The 21901-nt window shown below is 36.4% G+C and overlaps 2 protein-coding genes across 5 annotated transcripts in view; one reads left to right on the top strand and one right to left on the bottom strand.

The window, feature by feature from the left end:
* LOC311302500 (uncharacterized protein) overlaps window positions 1–21901 on the bottom strand; it is a 64531-nt gene that overhangs the window by 11923 nt on the left and 30707 nt on the right. The window lies entirely within an intron of this gene.
* LOC311302485 (uncharacterized protein) lies at window positions 847–19907 on the top strand. 4 transcript variants are annotated; one of them, XM_084428397.1, is made up of 11 exons: window positions 847–1151; window positions 9117–9538; window positions 16031–16157; window positions 16373–16504; window positions 16594–16624; window positions 18044–18076; window positions 18208–18243; window positions 18330–18411; window positions 18666–18722; window positions 18841–18928; window positions 19256–19907. In XM_084428397.1, the coding sequence occupies exons 3-10, from the start codon at window positions 16044–16046 to the stop codon at window positions 18899–18901; spliced, it is 546 nt and encodes a 181-aa protein (XP_084284523.1). In that variant the 5' UTR covers window positions 847–1151; window positions 9117–9538; window positions 16031–16043; the 3' UTR covers window positions 18902–18928; window positions 19256–19907. The 4 variants fall into 4 exon arrangements, with proteins under 4 accessions (XP_084284523.1, XP_084284521.1, XP_084284522.1 ...); XM_084428395.1 differs by lacking the exon at window positions 19256–19907 and having other exon boundaries at window positions 9117–9243; window positions 9461–9538; window positions 18841–18971; XM_084428396.1 differs by lacking the exon at window positions 19256–19907 and having other exon boundaries at window positions 9117–9243; window positions 18841–18971.

Genomic DNA, 21901 nt, shown 5'->3' with positions numbered 1-21901 from the left:
GCTGACAAAGTAATAAAACGAAGAACAAGTTGTTTTCCCTATACTATACTCACTGTGTGTGTGTGTCTATTTCTACAAGAAGATATAAATAATCAGTACTATATGATGCAGACATAATGATAGCCTATATATTTTAGCACCTTTTCTGACTATTACAAAGCATTTGATTGTTTAGAATATGATTTTATATGATGTTAGACGAGGCAGAAACACAGTCCTGATATTACACAGTCCAAAACCAGCAATGATATTTTTTACTGATGGTCACAATTTGTGACAATTTCATAGAGACAATGGCCTTTATTCATAAAAAGACACATTTTTAAAATGGCCTACTGCCTCTGTTGTTTCGTTGATTTGCATATTAAATGTGAAATTATTACACTATAAAATGTGTGCAATTGCAAGTAATAACAGAAAAAAATAATAACAAAAAAATAACATGTCCAACCGTTTCTGTTAAATTACAACTATTCCCTCTATTTCCATATTCTAGATCAATAATCATTTATTTAAACATGCTGTTTTGAGAATGATTATTTTATGGCCTATATAGTGCTCACTTTTTTTTGGACACTTCCCTTTTTCTTACCCATAATGTATTAATCAGTTCTGTGATTTCCCTTTAAACTCTGCCTTGCTCAGTGGTGTTACAGGCCAACATGAACATCAACTTGAGAGTTTTGCAAGATCAGCAACTTCCTTTTCCTCGGACTTCCGCATTTGCGCTCTTTCATTTCAAAAGTTGCCGCCGGAAGCAGCGCCGCGACAGCTGATTGGCTGATGTCGCTGCTTGCTTCCTCATATGACCACGTGACTTCTCCTTCCTTTCGTTTGAAAATGACAGGCGCGAGTGACTCGAGATTGACGTTTTTCACGAACAACTTGAATTCTACACTCAACTTCACACGGAATTAGTGCACTGTTCTAGAGAAAGAGCTCATCTGGAAACACTTTAATAGGAGATGGAAAGTGTAAAGCTGAGGAACATGAAGCTGGAGTTTGTGAGGGTGGAACACAGATGGAGGAGAAGCAGGTCTGTGTGTGTGTGTGTTCAGGAAGTGTTCAGGAAGTGCAGAAGACTGGAGGAAACAGTGGGAATGTGTCGTGGATCATGAGAAGGAATGACAGCAGAGACTCTCTTGATGATTGTAAGTTGTTTTGTTGTTGTTTGCCGCTTGGAAAGTGTTGTTAACTAAAATGAACATGAAGAAAACGTGCGTGCGTTCCTTTGCCTTTTTTTTTGAGCCAGAGACAAACATAGTATCCGCGCCACTGATAGCAGCGGCAACGAGCACTTTGATCAGTTGATTTAAAAAAACAACACATTTCAGCGCTAGATCGCCTCTTATTTAAAAAAACGAACGAAATGAATGCTCTGCTAGTTAACTGGAGATGTTTTGTTTGTTTGTATTGGTACATTCGTGCCGCGAGATGTTTCAAAAGTGGTGGGGACAATATCGACCTTAGAAAATAGTGGTGGGGAGGGGACATGTCCCACCCGTCCCACCCGCAAATTACGCCTATGGTGTATGTAATGCGCTTGTGAAGTCGACCTGCCTCGGACATGTATCTACACCAAATAGTAGCTTTTTACTTTTATCTGGGCTTTCAACAAAAGGAAATTCTACACAGGTGCTGATCTACCAACATGCATTTCCATGGCGTTGCCTATAGACGAGCACACACTATCTCAGGTTCACAATCCGGTCCAAACTGTGGCAGTGTTTTTCCACGTGTTTTCGTGCTCGTCTATAGTAGGCAATACCATTTGTGTCGAGAACACTTAAGAGTAACCGCACTGTCTCCCTCTTCGCCGTATATGGGCTCTGGATACATTTTAAGTGCATCATTTTGTATCCAATCGTTTGCCGGATCCCGTGATTTCCTCAGATATAAAGACCAGAGATTCCCTGATTATATGAATGTGAAGCGCTTTGAGTGTAGGCCTACTGTAGACATATGAAAGCGGTATATTTTATAACGGCCTATAATGTTAGCCTAATGCCATGTTGGTAGATTGGCACCTGTAGAGTTTCCTTTTGTTGAAAGCTAAAAGTGAAACGCGCGCGCCGTCATGATGATGTGCGGCGATGTCAAACAACGGCAAACACACACGCAACGAAATGTTTCGACTTTATTCTCGAAATGCTATATATATATTTTTTTTTTTTCACAGATTTTTTTTTTCAGGGCTTCCGTACACACCTGTCTATTACGATTATGTGGTTTTGTTTTATTAATACACTACAGTCGCTAGGACTAATCACGAATGATTTAAATCGAGCACCGAAAGTTTGTCCTGAAACGGGTCTCTGGGTTTAGTGGAAAATATATGATACGAATTAAGTAAATATTTGTTGTTTAATGTTACTTCGGAGCTGTTAAATGGCCACAATGGGTTCCTTTCACTATAACTGCGTGGATTATTGCGTATTTGTACACAGGACAGTATCCGCCTAATTCACAACACGTTCATGAATTTGTTCTAATCATCGTTGGTGAATTTAGAGTGTTTCTAAATGGGCGCGTGCACGAGGTTAGTCATTTGCATAAAACACGCCAATGCATCTCCATATAAGGGCTTTCCGCACGCGCTCTCCTTACAGTGATGCTGACCACATCTAATAGCCTAATATACTGGGTTTGAGCTGAGCCAGAAACAGAGGCACTCGATGCTTTTTATAGCCCATACTATCACAACAATTCAGTGTTTTCAACCACAATTATGTTCTCAGACATTAAAATAAAGAAGGCTACTGTTAAAAAGTTAGTTCGTTTTTTATTCAGATTCCACACAAGCTGCAATAATAATCCTTTTAATTATAATTTGACAAAGTTTTTTATTCATATCAGATGCTTATTGTGTATGAAACCATAACATTTACTATATTTTTCTCCCAGTTCAAAGGCCTTACTTTTATGGATTTCGGGAAAAATTGATGATCTGTAAATCCGACAGATCCTCTGAATTACGGCGCAAACTCGTGGCGCGTTATATCAATGATAATTAAAGGTGTTTAAACGACAGAACACCTTCACTTTCACATATCAATCTAAATATATCATACAATTCATTATAGTTAGCAAGTTTGTGAATATTTTGAATTAAAGGGGGAAAGCGAAATAAACGCGAGGCGTGTGACTGCGTGACGCGTCACCGAGGGAATATTGCCCCTAAAATATAATGCTTTTAAAACCCTTATATACACATATAAGGCACCGCATGGCCCCTCAGTATCTGTCTGCACTCTTAACTTTATACACGCTGTAGTGGATTTTCTCCCTAAACCCGACTATCTAGCGTCTGCAAATCGACACTTAATAAAAATAAATCTGGCGTTTTCAAATCGGCACTTAATAACCTTTATACTCAGACGATGAAATCCCACAGTACACAAGAATACTTATAGTATAGACTATAGAGGTATGGCATGAATGTCAGGCTGCATTACATAACTTACCCACTATTTGATTCTTTATATGCAAACCCCTCTGTTACTAGGTAAAGCAAACTTTGTCTTAATGATTACTTCATTTGCTAATCGACTGTCTAGTTTCATTTACCAAACTATGTTATTTATACACACACGCACACACTCAGTAACAAGTTTTCCATTGGTTTCATACAGTACATGTTCAAATGTAAGATATTAAATAAGGTTAGATGTTAGAAACATGGTTATTTTAATTAGGGCCCGAGCACCGATGGTGTGAGGACCCTCTTGGAATTGCTCTGTTTATTATTATATAAATTTTCCACGACAACACCCACGCAGAGGGCACATACATCAAAAAGTATTTAATTACAAATTACAAATACTTACTCATCAAATGTATTTAAATACAATACAAAAATACTGCTGTGAAAAAAGAATTTAATTAAAATACAAGGAATTTGTATTTTTAAAATACAAAAATACAAACAAAAAATTACAATAATTTGAAGTGCGAGACACTAGATGCACGTAAGAGTATATGCTATCAGAATATCATTCTTTAGTGCAGAAGATGCGCTTTTATGCGAGTTTATCGTGCAATTTATACGCGAAAATTAGTTTTTAAGTGCCACGCAGTTTTTGCATGCATTTGATACGCACTTTATTGCGTGTACCAACTAATCCTACCCATATGTATCATGTGCACATACCCTACCACTACTAAACCTACCTGTATCATATGCACGTAAAAACTCATTTTGGCAGTATAAATTGCACGATAAACACAATGCGTGCTTTAGAGACGCATTTAGTGTGACGGGGTTGATGATACTGTCATAAAACAGATATTTACTCCTGCCACTGGGTGGCGAATTCCAAGAGTTTGAATGTCTGTGCAAAGGCGGCTTTACTTCAATTTAAGAAAGACTGACTGTATTTAGGCAAATATTCTCCAAGGTGGTCATTTTGACATGATTGTGTGTGTATCTGGCAGTTCCCGCCAAACAGCAAAATCAACCAATCAGATTTCAGCGACACACTGACACATGCATGTAGGCCTAGGCGTTGTTTTCATATTACCATCATTAATGATTCATCATATCATCACAATGTTATTGTTTATTATTTGACCCGCCCGCTTCACTGGACAGCGCACTCACTCTTTAGCAAGTCAATTCACAAGCTCTAGCTATTTGCACGGTTGCACCAATCTTCTGGTAAATCTGATGGTGTATATTTGACTTTATACTTCACCTAAAGCAGTTTGACTGAACACAAAAGCAGCTTCTTTACTTAATTGCATCTGACCTTGTTCACAATGAGCGAGCTTGGACCTTTTTCACATTCATTTAATCTTTTTGAAAGGTATCTTTTCTTTTCTTGGTGTTTTTTTTTTTTTTTTTTTTTTTTTTTTTTTAGCCATTTTGTCAGTGCCTCCGCCTGTAGGTGCTTTATATAGACTTGACTTGATTGCTAATCTACAACAGATGACAATTATAAGGTTAAACGTTCAGAATACGATTCCATATAAGGTTATGTTTCAGCACTTAACGAATGGACAGCGACTCTTAAGTAGCACGTAGATGCACGTTCATGTTAAGTGCATTTTTGGGAAACGCGCGTGGAATTGCTGCGAGCGTTCGTAAGTTTGCACGTAGAAAGCGCTCTTAAGAGCTAAGATACATCGTTATCGGGAAACCCGGCCCTGGTTTGTTTTCACAGGTGAATACAATTTATTATCTGTCAAAATGACGGAAATCACTGTGAAATGGTATCACGCAATACTGAAGTGAATAGCATATGTATATTTTTTTATTAAGACGTGTTAGGATGAAATATAACTTATTTACACGATTATAAGGCCGTACGAAGTAAGTGCTTTTTGCGTATGTGCGGTTTCAGTTATTCCTATATTTATTCGTACATTTAAAATACATTTTATTGCGATTTTTCGCGGAGGACTATTATTCTAATATTAGAATATTAGAAATCTACTATTCAAGCTGTTTTCTAATTGTTCTACTTTAAATATTAAATAAACGGCTGAACGAATGATACACGGATTCTCTTGAACCACTCCAGCTCTGTGATTGGCCAAAATGATCAGAGAACTCTGCAGTGCTAAGATAATGCTTTCATATCAAATTTAATGCATTTATATAGGCTAACTATCAGGTAGAAATATCAGTTGTGTAGCAGTTAAATTGACAGGTTTATAATCCGCATTATGATTACAATTTCTTCAGTTGTCATGTCAAAACATGCCTTAAATCTGTTATATTGACGGGCAACAGGCTCATATCGAGTGTGCTCATGTGAACGTTCTCATATCGAGCTTCATTTAGATTCTGAAAGTGTTTTCTTATGAGTCAGTCAACTCTCCAAGCAGATTCATAAACGTATCCTCGACAGCAGCTCGAGCTCGTCCTCTCCAGCGTCTGGAAACGCGTCGCTGTCAGACGGAATAACACTGATCAAACACTGTTAACCGTTTATATCGAAGATCATTTTAGACTTCAATAAATCCAGTTCATTTATGTTCACTTTTAGTTTTAGTGCAGAATCATAATTATTATTATTTTCTAATAAAGATATTAACCTTGAAAGTGTAGACGTAGGCCTATTGTTTATTTTCTTCAGAATGAAATGTGTGCCACAGTAAAATTGAAGTACAAACACAAGTATAGCCCTATATTGTTATCATTTTTAAATAATGTAAATACATGCATAAAGTAGCCCAAATAACTATTGTGTGACAGAACGGGTTAGATGAGAGTCCTGATTCCTGAGAGGAAAGATCTGGAGGCTCGAGTATTAAACTCTCCGTAGATTTCATCCTAAAAGTGGTAATTAATTAATCTATAGATTAATCTCACACACAACAGTTTCAGATTTACAAAAGCATTTTCTCAGGACTAGAGTTTAGAAAGATTAGTTTCCTGCGCAACGGATTTACAGCGCGTGACATATGCACGTAAAAACATGCTTGGCGTATAAATGGCGGTGGTATAGATACACACTTTCATGAGATCGTCTTATCGCGCGCATAATTTAAAACATTAAAACACTGCAGTTTTCAACACCAGTGCATCGACTACATCTAAATTTATAAGTTGTGTTTAACTTCTGGACGATGGCTTTATGTAGTTTGAGTGTCATATTTAATCTAAATCAAATGTAAAAGAGAGTTTAAACTCTTCTGGTTTCGCGAGTGCATTAATATCTGATGAGAGAAGTAATCTCAGTGATCGATCATGGAGATGCAGGAGTGAGTGAGCCTCGAGAAAATATGTAATTCAGTGAGTAAAATGAATAATGCCTTAAATGAATAATGCCTCCAGCAACCCGTTTTCTCAAAACTTCATCTATTATAGGCCTAAGTAAGGGATAATCCACGGCTAGCCCAAACACTATCTCACGACCAATTCGTACGAATGATAAAAAGTTGGCTAATTCGTACGACCTCACTATTTTGGACAAAATCCTCTTTCTTTTTCAAACTAACAATACAACCTCCTCAACTTTTTACTACCTTTCTATTATGATTTTTTTTCATACTTCTCCTTATAGGTGTCAAAATCACTGTTTTCTCCTTGTCGCACACCCAGACTTTTTAACTTCAACAATGAAAATACAGTTTAAAAGTATGACTTATCTGGTAACTATTAATATACCTAAATTAAGCAATAGTAAAATAATTAAAATACATTATAGTATTTAATGTGAGACCACCATCAATATTACTTTTTAAACAAAATATAGCTGTCCACAGTATTGGTGTCATTTCCACCACAACACTGTAATGGCCCTTTAACAAGTGTGTGTGAAAGAGTGTTTAGGTGGTTTCTATGGAAATGTTCAGAGCACATGTTGGACATGGAGGCAATTTTAAATTTTCATCAAGAACAAAATAAGAAAAATCAAGGTAAATATTGCTTGATCAGTAATCAAACTGACTGGTACTACCTGTGCATTAAACGGTTTTACTGCACACCTTCCAGCCAATCAGAATCGAGTATTTAAACAGCCCATGGTATAAACATGATTGTTTACATGTTATATATTCTTTTTTCTTCTTTTTTTTTTTTTCTTTTTTTGGAGAAAGCTAATGTGTTTGAACACTGAACTCATGTAATCTACCCCTGTTTAAAAATCAACAGTATATTGAAGTGAGGATCTACTTTCAGGAAATGAGAGTGAGAGATATACAAGCATGTTGTTCGTGACCACTTGCATGTGCTTACAGGGGAAACACTGTCAGTACAACATCAACTGCCAGTTTGTGGTTAGTTATTTTTAACCCCATTTTTATACATTCATTCAATCCTGGTTTGATTACATAATACCACACGTGTTTTTTTATGAAGAAGAAAAAAATAGGTAGTTATTTTCCATATTCTAAATGCTAAGCAGTTGTTGTTGTTGTTGTTGTTGTTGTTGTTTTTCTTTTACATTTGTGGATATGTTGATTGTTAACAACAACATTAGTGTTATGCAGGGTCAGATCTAAAAACTGCTGCTCAGGGGCCGTATGTATAAAGCCACTCAGAGGAACATTTGTGTCTGAAGTCTGTCAAAATTACATTAAGAATTACATAATTTTACTCTTATTCCTAAACTTAAGAACAAGTGTGATTCATAAAGGTTCCTCAGTGTCAAAGACTCTCAGCTCCTCCATTGTTTAAGAGAGCTGGAGAGGTCTCCCATAACAAGATGGCCGCAGAGAGGAGGAGGCCATGCACTTTGCAACGAAAATATGATGTATTAGAGTTAAATTATGTTGTTAAATGATGATAAAGATGATATATATTTTTTTTATATTTGTTAAATATTTTAAAATATGACGGAAGAACAACATCAAACTTAGTGAAGGTGTTTAGCTATCTATCTGACAGAGTTATTTCAAGTCAAGTCACCTTTATTTCTACAGCGCTTTCTACAACACAGAGTGTTTCAAAGCAGCAGATAACAGCACATTAATGCAACAGTTAGTTTCGGCTGTACAGCAGCTCTAGAAGAGAATAGTGGCATTATTAGCATTCAGTGCTTATGTAAGTTCGGCATTGATTCATTTCCGTTGTAAAAATCATTAGTTATTATCTATTTAGTTATAGCAAATAGTGCTATCATCGTCCAGCTCGGTTCAGTTTTCAATGGTGTCAATGCAGGAGATCAATAATATTGTTGAATATTAAGGCAAACTACAGGTTTTAGAAAAAGTGTTTTATTCATATCAGATGGACATTGTGTATGAAACAATAAAGTTTACTCGGTTTTCCTCTTAGTTCAAAGGGCTTACTTTTATGGATTTCGGGAAAAATTGATGAATTTACGCGATGTAAATCCGACAGATCCTCTGAATTACTGCGCAAACTCGTGGCGCGTTATATCAATGATAATTAAATGTGTTTAAAAGACAGAACACATTCACTTTCACATATGACTATCAAAATATATCATACAAATCATTATAGTTAGCAAGAATATTTTGAATAATAGGGGAAAGCGAAATAAGCGCGAGGCTGCATGTGTGTGTGTGTGTGTGTTTGTGACTGCGTGACGCTTCGCCGAGGGAATAATTGCTCTAAAATAACGGCTAGAATACAGAGCCGATAACATATCAGGCTAGATGCTCTGAAGAATAACTTACTGTGAGTTTTTCGATTGCGGTTTCAGTGCCCGATTTGAGGACGAAGGCTCGATGATGATGATGATGATGATGAAGGATTACTCCTCGGAGCGGCGGATCGGCGGATTGCTCAGCTGGACGGGGCAAGTGCTGTGAAACGGTCATGGGACAGAGGTGAGGGAAGGATATATTTATTTCAAGCCCCTGCCCCTTTTATCTCAAAATCGTGCCCATCTCTGATAAATGTAAATAATAATAGGCTAATTATTAAAATAAATATACGAATAAATAACAACACACTTATACACCATTGCCACTAACAATAATAATACAAAAATAGGCCTATATAACAATAATAAACAATATAGGCTATATATTTTATTTGGCGGAGGTGAAGCGGTAGTGGGCGGAGTTTCCTGTGGAGCGCTACAGCAGATCGCCGCGAGTCTTCACACTGCACGGACAGCAGGTAACAACATTAAGCTAATACGGAAAAGTTTACTTAGATTTATCCTACCATGCTACTGTATAACTCAATTTCAGCCGCATTCTGAGTCTGACAATGTCATTCGTTTTTGTCCAAGGCCATAGCAAGTGTTATTAGCTTGGGGAAATACATATAGTGAAAGGAAATTTAAAGTCCATGCCCAGCTCTAAATTGTAAGGAATTCATATCTTTGATTTCATAGGCTACACTTTACAACAAGGTTCATTTGTTTATTATTCATATTAACATTAAATCATGAGCAAAACATTTGTTAGGCTTCAGTTGCCTATTTGTTAATAGTTAGGCTAATAATAATAATAATACAACTTTTAATTGTTTGTTCATGTTTGGCTATGTCACAGTCAGTGAATTAAATAATGTTAACAAATACAACTTTTGATTTTAATAATGTTTAGTAAATGCTGAAATTAATATTAGCTAAGATTATAGGCTACTACAGGGCCGTTGAATGCTTGAATCTGATTGGTTGACGAACGTTCTAAGGTGCGCAGTTATTTTCAGGGAAACGCGCGGCTAAAGTAGTTCCAGGCAGGTCTCGACCGCATTACAGTTACATATCACTTCGCGTAGTCAACTGTAATAACGGAAAATAGGATGCAATTCATAACAGGAAGAAAAAAAAATGACAGACCATTTTGATTTTCCGGAAGTAAAAATTTTAAGAAAAAGAAAATTTTAACAACTGGGCGACGGTATTGGATAACCCAGATGAAAAAACAATTAAGGGGACAAAATCAGCAGGCCACAAAAAAAAGACATAAAACAATCAGCGAAGAACAGCTAGACAGACTCGAGGGCGAAAAACATGAAGAAAACACCAAAAAACAACAGCTTGGGCTGTCCATGTGTTTAACGACTGGCTTAAAGCCAAAAATACGTAGGAACAAGTAGAGAGAGTGGGGCAGACGCTTTAAGCACCGAGCTGGGCTCTCTATATGCCACTGTCCGACACGCATCAGACACAGAGTATTCAGTGTCAAGTGTTCTCTACGAGCTGGACTGAACCGCTATAATAATAATATAATAATACTATATTACCTCTGCTAACATGCAGCCCCTTGCGCTTGATCTGACATGTTCGATGTCTAACTTCACAATCAATAGAAAAGTGCAGTTTAAATTTAATAAATAAAGTAGTAGCCTACTACTCTATAATCAATAGAACATTGAACTGAACATAATAAGATAGTCCTGCCGCACGGGGTTTCGTTACAGCCGACTGCCAATAATCGAAAAATAAAATTAACGAATGAATTAAAACAAATTAATTAATAAATAAATTAAATAATATTGACGCACATGCTTTTCTGTCTCATTATTGCAATGACAACATGCATACCGGTATACACACATACATACTGCACATCTGTGGTCTGTTCTCCCGATTTCATGTACGATATGCCATTAATAATTCACTGGAATGCACGAAGAAACTCTCTTTTTTCTCACCAAATCCTCACGTCTCTTTCCAGGTTTGTTTTCACAAATAAATAGACAATTTATTCTGTTGATAAAGTGATAATGAAATAGTATCACGCAATGCTGAAGTATAGGCCATATATATAATATAACTTCTTAACACGATTATAAGGCCGTACGAAGTAAGTGCTTTTTGCTTACGTGCGGTTTCAGTTATTCCTATATTTATTCGTAAATTAAAAATACATTTTATTGCGATTTTTTTTTTTCGCGGAGGAATATTATTCTAATATTAGAATATTAGAAATCTAATATTCAAGCTGTTTTCTAATTGTTCTACTTTCAATATTAAATAAATAATTAAAAAAATGGCTGAACGAATGATACACGGATTCTCTTGAGCCACTCCAGCTCTGTGATTGGCCAACATGATCCAGCTTTTACTGTTATTTAGGAGAACTCTGTATTGAGGAGAACTCTAGGATAATGTTTTTTATAGCACATTTTATTTATATAGGCTAACTATCAGGTAGAAATAGCAATTGTGTAGTAGTTAAACTGACAGGTTTATCTTTAGTCTACATCATTAACATGCCATAAATCTCTTATATTGACGGCTCATATCGAGTGTGCTCATGTGTGAATATCGAGTTTCTTTTAGATTCTGAAAGTCTTTTCTTATGAGTCAGTCAACCCTCCATGCAGATTCATAAAAATATCACAGCGACAGCAGCTCGAGCGTCGTCCCCGCTTTGTAATAACGCGCGTCTGTAACGCGTCGCTGTCACACGGAATAACACTGATCACGCGCTCCAGCTGTTTGCCGTTTATATCGAAGATCATTTTATGCATTAATACTGACGAGATTGCAATCATGTTAATTAGTGTGTAGATTAAACAGCAGACTGGATAAACCTGCCGATTTAACTGCTACACGATGTATTTATCGAACTGATAGTTATAGCCTGTTTATGCATTTAGGTTGATTCAGTGATATTAAATAAGCCTATTTTAGACTTCAATGAATCCGGTTAATTTTTTTAGTGCATTATCATATGGCAATTATTATTTTCTAATAAAGATATTAAACTTGAAAGTGTAGACGTACATTGTTTATTTTCTTCCGAATGAAAGGTGTGCCAAAGTACAATTGAAGTACAAACACGAATACAATGTACAATATAGTTATCATTTTTAAATAATGTAAATACATGCGTAAAGTAGCCCAAATAACTATTTTGTCAGCCTATTCTTCATGTCTCTGTTTTACCTCGAGTCTATATCGTTTCACAAGTTTATGATATTAATGATAAACTCCAGTGGTGAAGGCAGCAGTGAACTTTAGTTAATCTGGGTAGACTTGAATTTCTTGTGTATAATGGCCTAAATATTTCCAAAATGCCTGAAAACATGTTAATGTCCTTTAAATATATAATAATGCTGGTCTTGTGTGATTGCTGATGATCGAGATCGCCGGTGTCTCTCCCGGAGGATCAGGACAGAGGAGATCGAGAGAGGACAGGCCTGCGCTTGATCTGTGTGTTCTGTTATATGTGACAGCAGTTTGCGTTTTGTGTTTTCTTCATTTATTGTATTAAAGTCTTTGACTGTTCGCCGGTTCCCGCCTCCTCCCCATAACATTTAACATTATTACAATGAAGTATGCATGTGATAAACAATTTAATGCCAAATTTTTGAATTTTCCAAAGAAGATTGACTTGTGCTAATAAATATCCCCGTACACCAGACACTGTTATTTTCACTTTGTTTTAAACAATGCATATTTCAATTTTTAATAATACGCATAATTTAACGTAATTTTAATTTAACGCATTCTCGTCATTTTATTAAATGTTTAGATCACTAGGATTTTGTCCGCAAGAGCCTGTGTGAAGTGTGTTAATGTGTGTGTATAATTAAGTGTTTTTGATCATCATATGTCATATATGGCACGACTTCTCATTTCTGAATACAAATTCACAGAATCAGTTGCTTTTTTATATTCAAAATGAAACTGCTATCATGATCAACCAATTATATTTGCAGAAAATGTGCGAATTACTAAATGTTCTATTATTTTAGTGATAAATGCATGTAATTAAAATGACTTTTGATTGTGATGATGAAATTAAAGATGCATTGTAAGAAATGGCCCGTGCATTTCCCCGTAATGTAGATGTTTCTCGACAGACTTACTGTGTGTGTGTGTGTGTGTGTGTGTAAATGAGTCATTTAACAACATCTGATTACTGATTACAAAATCAAAATATGAATAAAACTAGATTAACTGCTAAAATAACACCGCTGGTATCCGCACGAGTCACGTGACTGAAAACTATGAACGTAAAATAAAATAATAAAACTTAAATTAGAGGAACGATTCCCACTGATCTCCTGTTTCATTAATAAAGTTTGATTTGCTACATATTCCCGCTGAACAGCAACACACATACTGTAAACACACCTTCTTCAGCACGTGTAATAGACTCAAGGCTTCTCCCTCCTCCCCCTCTTCCTTGATGAAACACATGATTGAGTTTCTTTCATTCATTCTGCAAACGATCCGCTAAGGTAAGACATGTGTTGCACAGATAGGCTATATTAGGCTACATGTTTAAATGCAGTTTGACCGTGAACCGTTTTTCCTGATTAGCAGGTTCATAAACCATATTGCAAAAAAGATTAGGTAGCCTAGCTATTCTTGCAGAAGGAAAAGGGAAGCTGCAGTGTAACATGTTTACTATGAACAACATGTGCGATCTTTTGAACATGTAACTTACTCTCTGAAGTAAATCAGCGATCGTTGTTTCTGATGCTCGAGATTGAACTCAAATGCTGTTGTTTTTTTATAAATATAAAAATATAAATGAATGCATTCAATTAAAAATGCAATGCATTTCCTCGTTTCCCGCGGGTTTTTAAAATACTTGGATGCCTTTCACTTTGCAGCGCAAAGCTGTCAAAAAAAAAAGAGTCAAAATATCTAAACAGTTTTAATCGTAATATCGCTAGTGTAGCGTCAATCTCTTGCTTATTGCACTTGCTATGATGCAGCGCAGACAGTGACACACGTGACGCAGGCATGCCACATCAAAAGTCAGGGCATCAAAAACGGAAAGAAACGAAGGAAAGAGAAGACAGAGAACGCCGAAGTCGACAGTATGTCGCACAGTTTTTCAAAGAGAAATGTAGCTTGCCCTATTCCTGTATTCCAAAACTTTCAGAGTTACTTATTTTTGTTGCTACATGACCTGCTTTTATCTAGCTAGCTTAGTAAAATAATTACTGAATTATGATTTACATCATGATCCAACAATAATAACATCTCTGCTGTCTCCGGGTTATCATGTCTCGTAGACACAGATTCAGCGGCTGCTGCACACCCACGTCCCCCGTCCCCCTTCCCCACGTCCCCCGTCCTCCTTCCCCACGTACGGCCTGGATCCGGCAGGCTGTGGGAAAACCTCGGGATAACAAAGACACTAAAATTAGCGTGATGCCATTCTTCTCATGATGTAACGAGTACATCAGGGTTTATGGGAAGTACGTGTTCCCGGATCAGGCTGACCTAATCTATGCAGCCTAACATTGAATTATAGAAGTCTATAATGTATTATGTGAATGCTATAGGTCAAAGAGATGTGTCTTTAATCTGGCTTTGAACTGACAGAGTGTGTCTGCTTCCTGGACAATGGTAGGAAGGCTGTTCCAGAGTTTTGGTGCTAAATAGGAAAAGGATCTACCGCCAGCAGTCGATTTTGATATTCTAGGTATTATCAACTGGCCGGAATTTTGAGATCGCAATAGACGTGAAGGAGTATAATGCGTTAAGAGCTCGCTCAAGTACTGCGGAGCTAAACCATTTAGTGCTTTGTAAGTAATGAGCAATATTTTAAAATTGATGCGATGTTTAATAGGCAGCCAGTGCAGTGTTGACAGAACCGGGCTAATATGATCATACTTCCTGGTTCTGGTTAATTTTGTGAATTGGTAAGTTTCATCGGGGCATGAAGAAATATAGAGCGGAGTATCGTCAGCATAACAGTGAAAGCTAATGCCATGTTTTCTAATGATATCTCCTAATGGTAGCATGTACAGAGTGAACAGCAACGGTCCTAGTACTGAGCCAGGTGGTACGCCATACTGAACTTGTGATCGATGAGACATCTCTTCATTTACTGCTACAGACTGATAACGGTCAGATAAGTATGATTTAAACCATGCTAGTGCAATTCCACTAATGCCAACATAATGTTCAAGTCTATTTAAAAGAATGTTGTGTTCTTCAATAGTATCAAATGCAGCACAATGTTAATTTCAACGTTCACTAATAATTATTAAAATCAAAAGTTGTATTTGTTAACATTACTTAATGCACTGCGAACTAACAGGGAAAAAGAAACAAAACAAAGTTGTGAAAGTAAAGTTTAAAAAGTTATAAAGTTTAAGTTTATGCACATTTTAAATATATAAATTACATATTGTTTATATATATATATATATATATATATATATATATATATATATATATATATATATATATATATATATATAAACCATTTTCAACCCTAAAACTTCAACAAAATCACTGCTAAATATCTGGACAAGTTCTGGGACAGATTTTAGGTTGATGTCTCAATAAATGAGCGTTAGGAAAGATTTTATTGTGCGCAGTACCACACTTTTCCACTAGATGACATCCAGACTCCACCGATTACTCTTTGATTCCCATATGTTGATTTGAACCTTATATTTCCATACTATTCCAAATATTTATGAAGTAGACCTCCTATTCAGAAATAGTTAGGGCAGTAATGTTAATATTTGATTTGAATTCAATCTCTAAAAACCTACAAGCTCCAAGTATTGGTTACTTGATTAAATACATTTTTTAGACTGAAGATAGCATCTACAGAGGTGTAATACATGACATACTGTACATTGCAATACATTTGTTTTAAATGTTTGCTGTAATAAAAACACTTGTCATAGAATATAATATGCAATAATTTGTTTTGTAAATTTGTATAACAGCTTATTCTGAAAAATGAATAACATCAGTGTGTCCTGTGGAGAGATGGAGAGGGTTGTGTACAAACTTCCCTCTGGTTTACTGAATCAAACACTCAATGGAGAATGTGAGCAGAGCTGGCACTCAGAGGTGACTACCACACACACACACACACACACACACACACACTGACTCTCAGAGGTGACTACCACACACACACACACACACACACACACACACACACACACACACACACACACACACACACACTGACTCTCAGAGGTGACTAGTCTATTACACACACACACACACACACACACACACACACACTCATGATCTGATCCTCTTGTGGTTGGTGTGTTCAGGACGGGCGTCTGATAGCAGATCCATCAGATCCACACAGACTGAGTGATCCTGTTATTTCAGTCTCATCTGATCGTCTCGTCACGTCTCGCTGTGTGAATCTGAATCATGAGATCCGCTGTGACGCTTCAGGAGTAAATCAACTCTCAACACATCATTCCTCAGTTTTCATATTTAATCCTTCACTAACATGATTCTCTAATGCTTCTTTCTTTCATCACAGTCTCATCACAGTCTCAAGACCATGTTCAGAGGTGAGAGAGATACATCAATAAGGGGTGCACGATATATACTGTATCGGCCGATATATGATCCTTTTTAATGTTATCGGCCGATATATGTCCATTTTTAATGTTATCTGTATCGGCCGATATATGTTCATTGTTTATGTTATCGGTATCAGCAGATATATGTCCATTTTTAATGTTATCGGTATCGGCCGATATATGTCCATTTTTAATGTTATCAGTATCAGCCGATATATGTCCATTTTTAATGTTATCGGTATCAGCCGATATATGTCCATTTTTAATGTTATCGGTATCGGCCGATATATGTCCATTTTCAATGTTATCAGTATCAGCCGATATATGTCCATTTTTAATGTTATCGGTATCGGCCGATATATGTCCATTTTCAATGTTATCAGTATCAGCCGATATATGTCCATTTTTAATGTTATCGGTATCAGCCGATATATGTCCATTTTTAATGTTATCGGTATCGGCCGATATATGTCCATTTTTAATGTTATCAGTATCAGCCGATATATGTCCATTTTTAATGTTATCGGTATCAGCCGATATATGTCCATTTTTAATGTTATCGGCCGATATATGTCCATTTTTAATGTTATCGGCCAATATATGTCCATTTTTAATGTTATCGGTCGATATATGTCCATTTTTATGTTATCGGTATCGGCCGATATATGTCCATTTTTAATGTTATCGTATCAGCCGATATATGTCCATTTTTAATGTTATCAGTATCGGCTGATATGTGTCCATTTTTAATGTTATCGTATCAGCCGATATATGTCCATTTTTAATGTTATCGTATCAGCCGATATATGTCCATTTTTAATGTTATCAGTATCGGCCGATATATGTCCATTTTTAATGTTATCAGTATCGGCCGATATATGTCCATTTTTAATGTTATCGGTATCGGCCGATATATGTCCATTTTTAATGTTATCGGTATCGGCCGATATATGTTCATTTTTAATGTTATCGTATCGGCTGATATATGTTAATTTTTTATGTTATCGGTATCGGCCGATATATGTTCATTTTTAATGTTATCGTATCGGCTGATATATGTTCATTTTTTATGTTATCGGTATCGGCCGATATATGTCCATTTTTAATGTTATCGGCAATATACGTCCATTTTTAATGTTATCGTATCGGCCGATATATAATTGTGTGCTTGGCTTTTAATGGTGAGACTTTTGTTTGTAATCAGGCTCTCAAAAATGTCGATTTTGATTTATTTGGCAATATATCAGTTATTCGGCTTTCAAATATAAAGAACTATTGGTTATCGGTATCGGCCAAAATGTTGGTATCGGTGAATTGCTTAGATCAGGTGTCCTGAATCAGACTAAACTCTGTGTTGAACTGAATGTTCTGTAAGTGGATCATGATGATTGTGAATGTGTTTTTCAGTGAGGAATGAAACTGCAGCGACTCCAAACTCAGGTGAGTTTCAGCTGATAAACGTGTGTCTAATTCACTAATAAAACACTGATTCAGATCTGTTTCAGACTCAGTCCAGTGTGAATGTTTTCTGTCATATTCTCTGATATTTGTGATCGTTGTGTGTTTTAAAGATGTGAATGAACTGACTCCGTCTCTCCAGATCTCAGGTAAAACATCAAGAGCTTTAAACATAAACTCTAATATTGATTTATCATTATAGATCAGCTGATCTGATATTTGATCACTTGTATAGATCAGTTGTGGTGGCTGTTTGCTCTCTTCATCTTCATCTTCATCATCTTCATCTGTTTTATACTGCGTAAAAGGATCTTCAGGTGAGTCCAGACTGATCTTCTAACGTCGTACTTCAGTCTTTATATCTGACACTAGTTCACAAGAGCTCAGGTCATCGTCAATCACATTTACATTCATTTGATCAGATTATATATGATTCTGTAGAACAGCTTTCTAGAGTATGAATTCATATATATTTTTATAGATTTTGGTGTAAGAAACAAAGAGGTGAAAATATAACTCATGATTTGACCTCATATAATAGTGTGTATAATAAGTGTCAGTGTGTTGTCAGATGTTTTCAGAGGGAAGCGCGGTTCATCTGTCCGACTGATGATGATCCAGACAACAGGTGAGCGAATCAAACTGAGAGAGAGACTTATTTCACTTCGTCACATGATCATCTCACAGATGATGATGATGATGTAACATACAGCTGATGAAGATTAATCTGAATCTGTTTCACACAGGGATCTGGAGGTCGGATCTGATGATCCTCATTCACCGAATGAACATCAGACGGAATGTTGAAAGAGACTGAAATCAATCTCGTCTCATGTAATCCATCAATCAGTGTACTATAACTATAACTATAGACCTATAACGCTACATTTACCTCAGAAAAGCCATTTGATGACAATAAATGCTAGAAAGGAGCATTTTGATGAATAAATATTACATATATTTTTAACTAACCTGTTGGTGGTGATGTCTCTATTATTTACTGAATGTTTGACTATTTTTGACTACATTTGACTATGACTGTTTAAATGTTTATATTTCAGCAATGAGTTGGAGTAGATAGTCATATATCATTAGAAGACTGCATTATAAACGCTGTAAATGTGCAGTTTAAACTGAGTTTATTGCCCTGTATAATTCTAGAAAGCTGATGGAATGGAGATCAGGACTGATTGGGGAGATCAGCTTGAATCGGTGAGCGCCGGCAGATCTGCCTTCTGCAAACAACTGTCACTGTCATCGTCTGCACTACAGTTCCCATTATCCTCCTTGGCCCAGTCCTGCACCCCCTCTACCATAACCCGCTATCATTATCATCATGGTCTTCAGCTGTTGTCTCGTTATCATCGGTGTATTTAAGTTCCCTTCAGCTCCTTGTCATGGTCGGTGATTGTTTGTGTACGCTATATGTGCCTCACATGCTGTTTCGTTTTTGGATTATATTAGTGGTGGGTAAATCGAGGCTTCGTGAAACAATTAAACAGTTGAAGTTTTTACATTATTTTATTGAAATGTGCCATACTGTGTGGAGCCTTCGAAACAATCTGACACCCGTCTCAACGGTGACATCTAGTGGTCACTTGCAGGTGTTGATCTGAAACAACCTTGACAAGGAGCCATTACTTTTTTTCTTTTTTATTATAGTATTTTTCTAATATGTTAAGCTTGTATCTGTATCCTTGTATCCTCACTGTGCATAATGTTACTTTGGTCATGAAAAATGAATATTAATAAAAGAAATCAAGCCACAATGTCTCACTTTTTTATAGATTTTTTTTCCCAAAAATATTAATTTCTCTGCTGTGGAAGGACTTAGCCTACTTTTTTTTTACAGATAATTTCTCCAGCCTTTGAAAAAATCCTGTTGCTGGCATGCCAAGATATTTTTTTAGCAAGGACATACAAATAATTATATTTCAGACAATGCATACCTTGCTTAGATGGCCCAGCAGTGTCAGTAGCAGGCCGAGGTACAGGGCAGGATGAGTGAGTGCTGCTCAAATGGCGCATCATGGATGATGTATTATTGCAGTAGGTCAGCTGCCGATCACAATACACACATCTCACTTTATTTGGGGTTTCCAAATGGAAATGTTCCCACACCACAGATGTACGGCATCTCTTCTGTGGAGCCTCTGTTTTTATTTATCCATCTATCAATGTATATAAATATGTATCTATATATCTATCTATATCTCTCATACAACATCATTGCAAGTGCCTGCAGACGACACGACGCAGGAATGTATTCTCTTGGCACTGACGATGCTATCTGATAATAAAAGTAAGTTACGAGGTAAATAAAAAGTGCCTATAGTTAAAACAAAAATGGATTTCTAAGCAGTTAGTTATGCGGTGTTAGAGATCTGGCTAGCTAGCAAGTTAGCGTTTCATAGTGGTGGCTGAAAATCCCTGACATTGGCATGAAAGCAGCCGAAAAATGACTTTAAAAACTTAGAAAAGTTTATGATGAATTATGTTTTTATTACCAAGTTTTGTTAATGGACGGCTTGCAAATCGTTTTTTTTCTTTTTCTTTTATGATCCTGTGTTTTGTGCAATTCTTTTAAGTGAACGTAATCAAAATTTATTAAGTCTTTGGAGAGAGGTGAATAATCTTGAACACATTTTTTGGTGAAAGAAAAACATAATATAGGCTAGTTGCAGGGCTACACATGTTGAACTTGAAGAATGGGCGGGATGTCCCAGGGTATTACGGTGCGTTCAAGTCATCTCGTGTAGATCGTATTTACGAGTTGAACGCACTTGAACGCCACCACAATGTCGTAAATACCAGTGGGGAGTTCGGGATTTTCTCTAAGCTCCGATCTTTACGAGTTGGGGGCGTGTCAGTGATTAACATGGTGGAATACACAATACGTAAAGGTATTTAGCTGTGATATTGTCAGGCTTTTCAATTAACAGCGCAGTTAGCTAATCGCCAACACAGAATATGATAGTATTATAATATAACAATGCAACATGTAACGATGTGTTGGCAGTGGCTTCATAAATTAATTAAAAACATAAAAATACGAAGTACACCTGATGCACATTTCTTTGTTCTTCATTTTCTAGAACAAGAGTTTAAGAACCTTACTGTATTTTTGTGTAATTAATTAAGAGAAAGTACTCCGCCATTTAGCTCCGACGAAAGTGACGTTGAACGCACATGCCGTTATAAGCACGACTTCCCACCTCGTACGTACGAACTTCCCAGGAGGACTTGAACACACCATTAGCTCGACACGGTTGGTCATCCATTTTGCATTATCACTGTGAACTTAGAAGACGATCGAGAATAATTGCTGAGATATTATTTACCGTGTTGACTGTAACTTTACTTATTGCTTCAGAGGTAAAATGTACTATTTCTGTCGATGTACTTTTATTATTTGCATTTTAAAACTGTATTCTTCCGTGTATAGACTTAAAAAAAAAAAAACTCGGTGCGTCATCATTTGAATAGCTAATTCCTGTGAATTCCAATTCAAAGACAACTCACATGCCACGAAAAGATCATTTTTGAGAGATTCTTGACTGTAACTTTACTTCGGTTGCACTTCATTGGTAAAATAGAGTAATTCCGTCTTTGTACTTTTATTATTTGTGTTTTAAGAATGTGTTAATTCTCCCCGTCGATCTTCCTATAGCTATAGGATATCTGGAAAAACTCAAGTCATCATCCAATTTTGAATAATTCCTGTGAACTTCAATTCGTTGCACGTGCAACGAAAAATATAAAATATATTTCTGAGAAATTATTTACGATTAACTTTAACTTTACTTC

Source organism: Rutilus rutilus, assembly GCF_951802725.1.
Source record: "Rutilus rutilus genome assembly, chromosome: 1".
Lineage (NCBI taxonomy): Eukaryota > Metazoa > Chordata > Actinopteri > Cypriniformes > Leuciscidae > Rutilus > Rutilus rutilus.
This window is presented reverse-complemented; position numbering and strand designations above follow the sequence as displayed.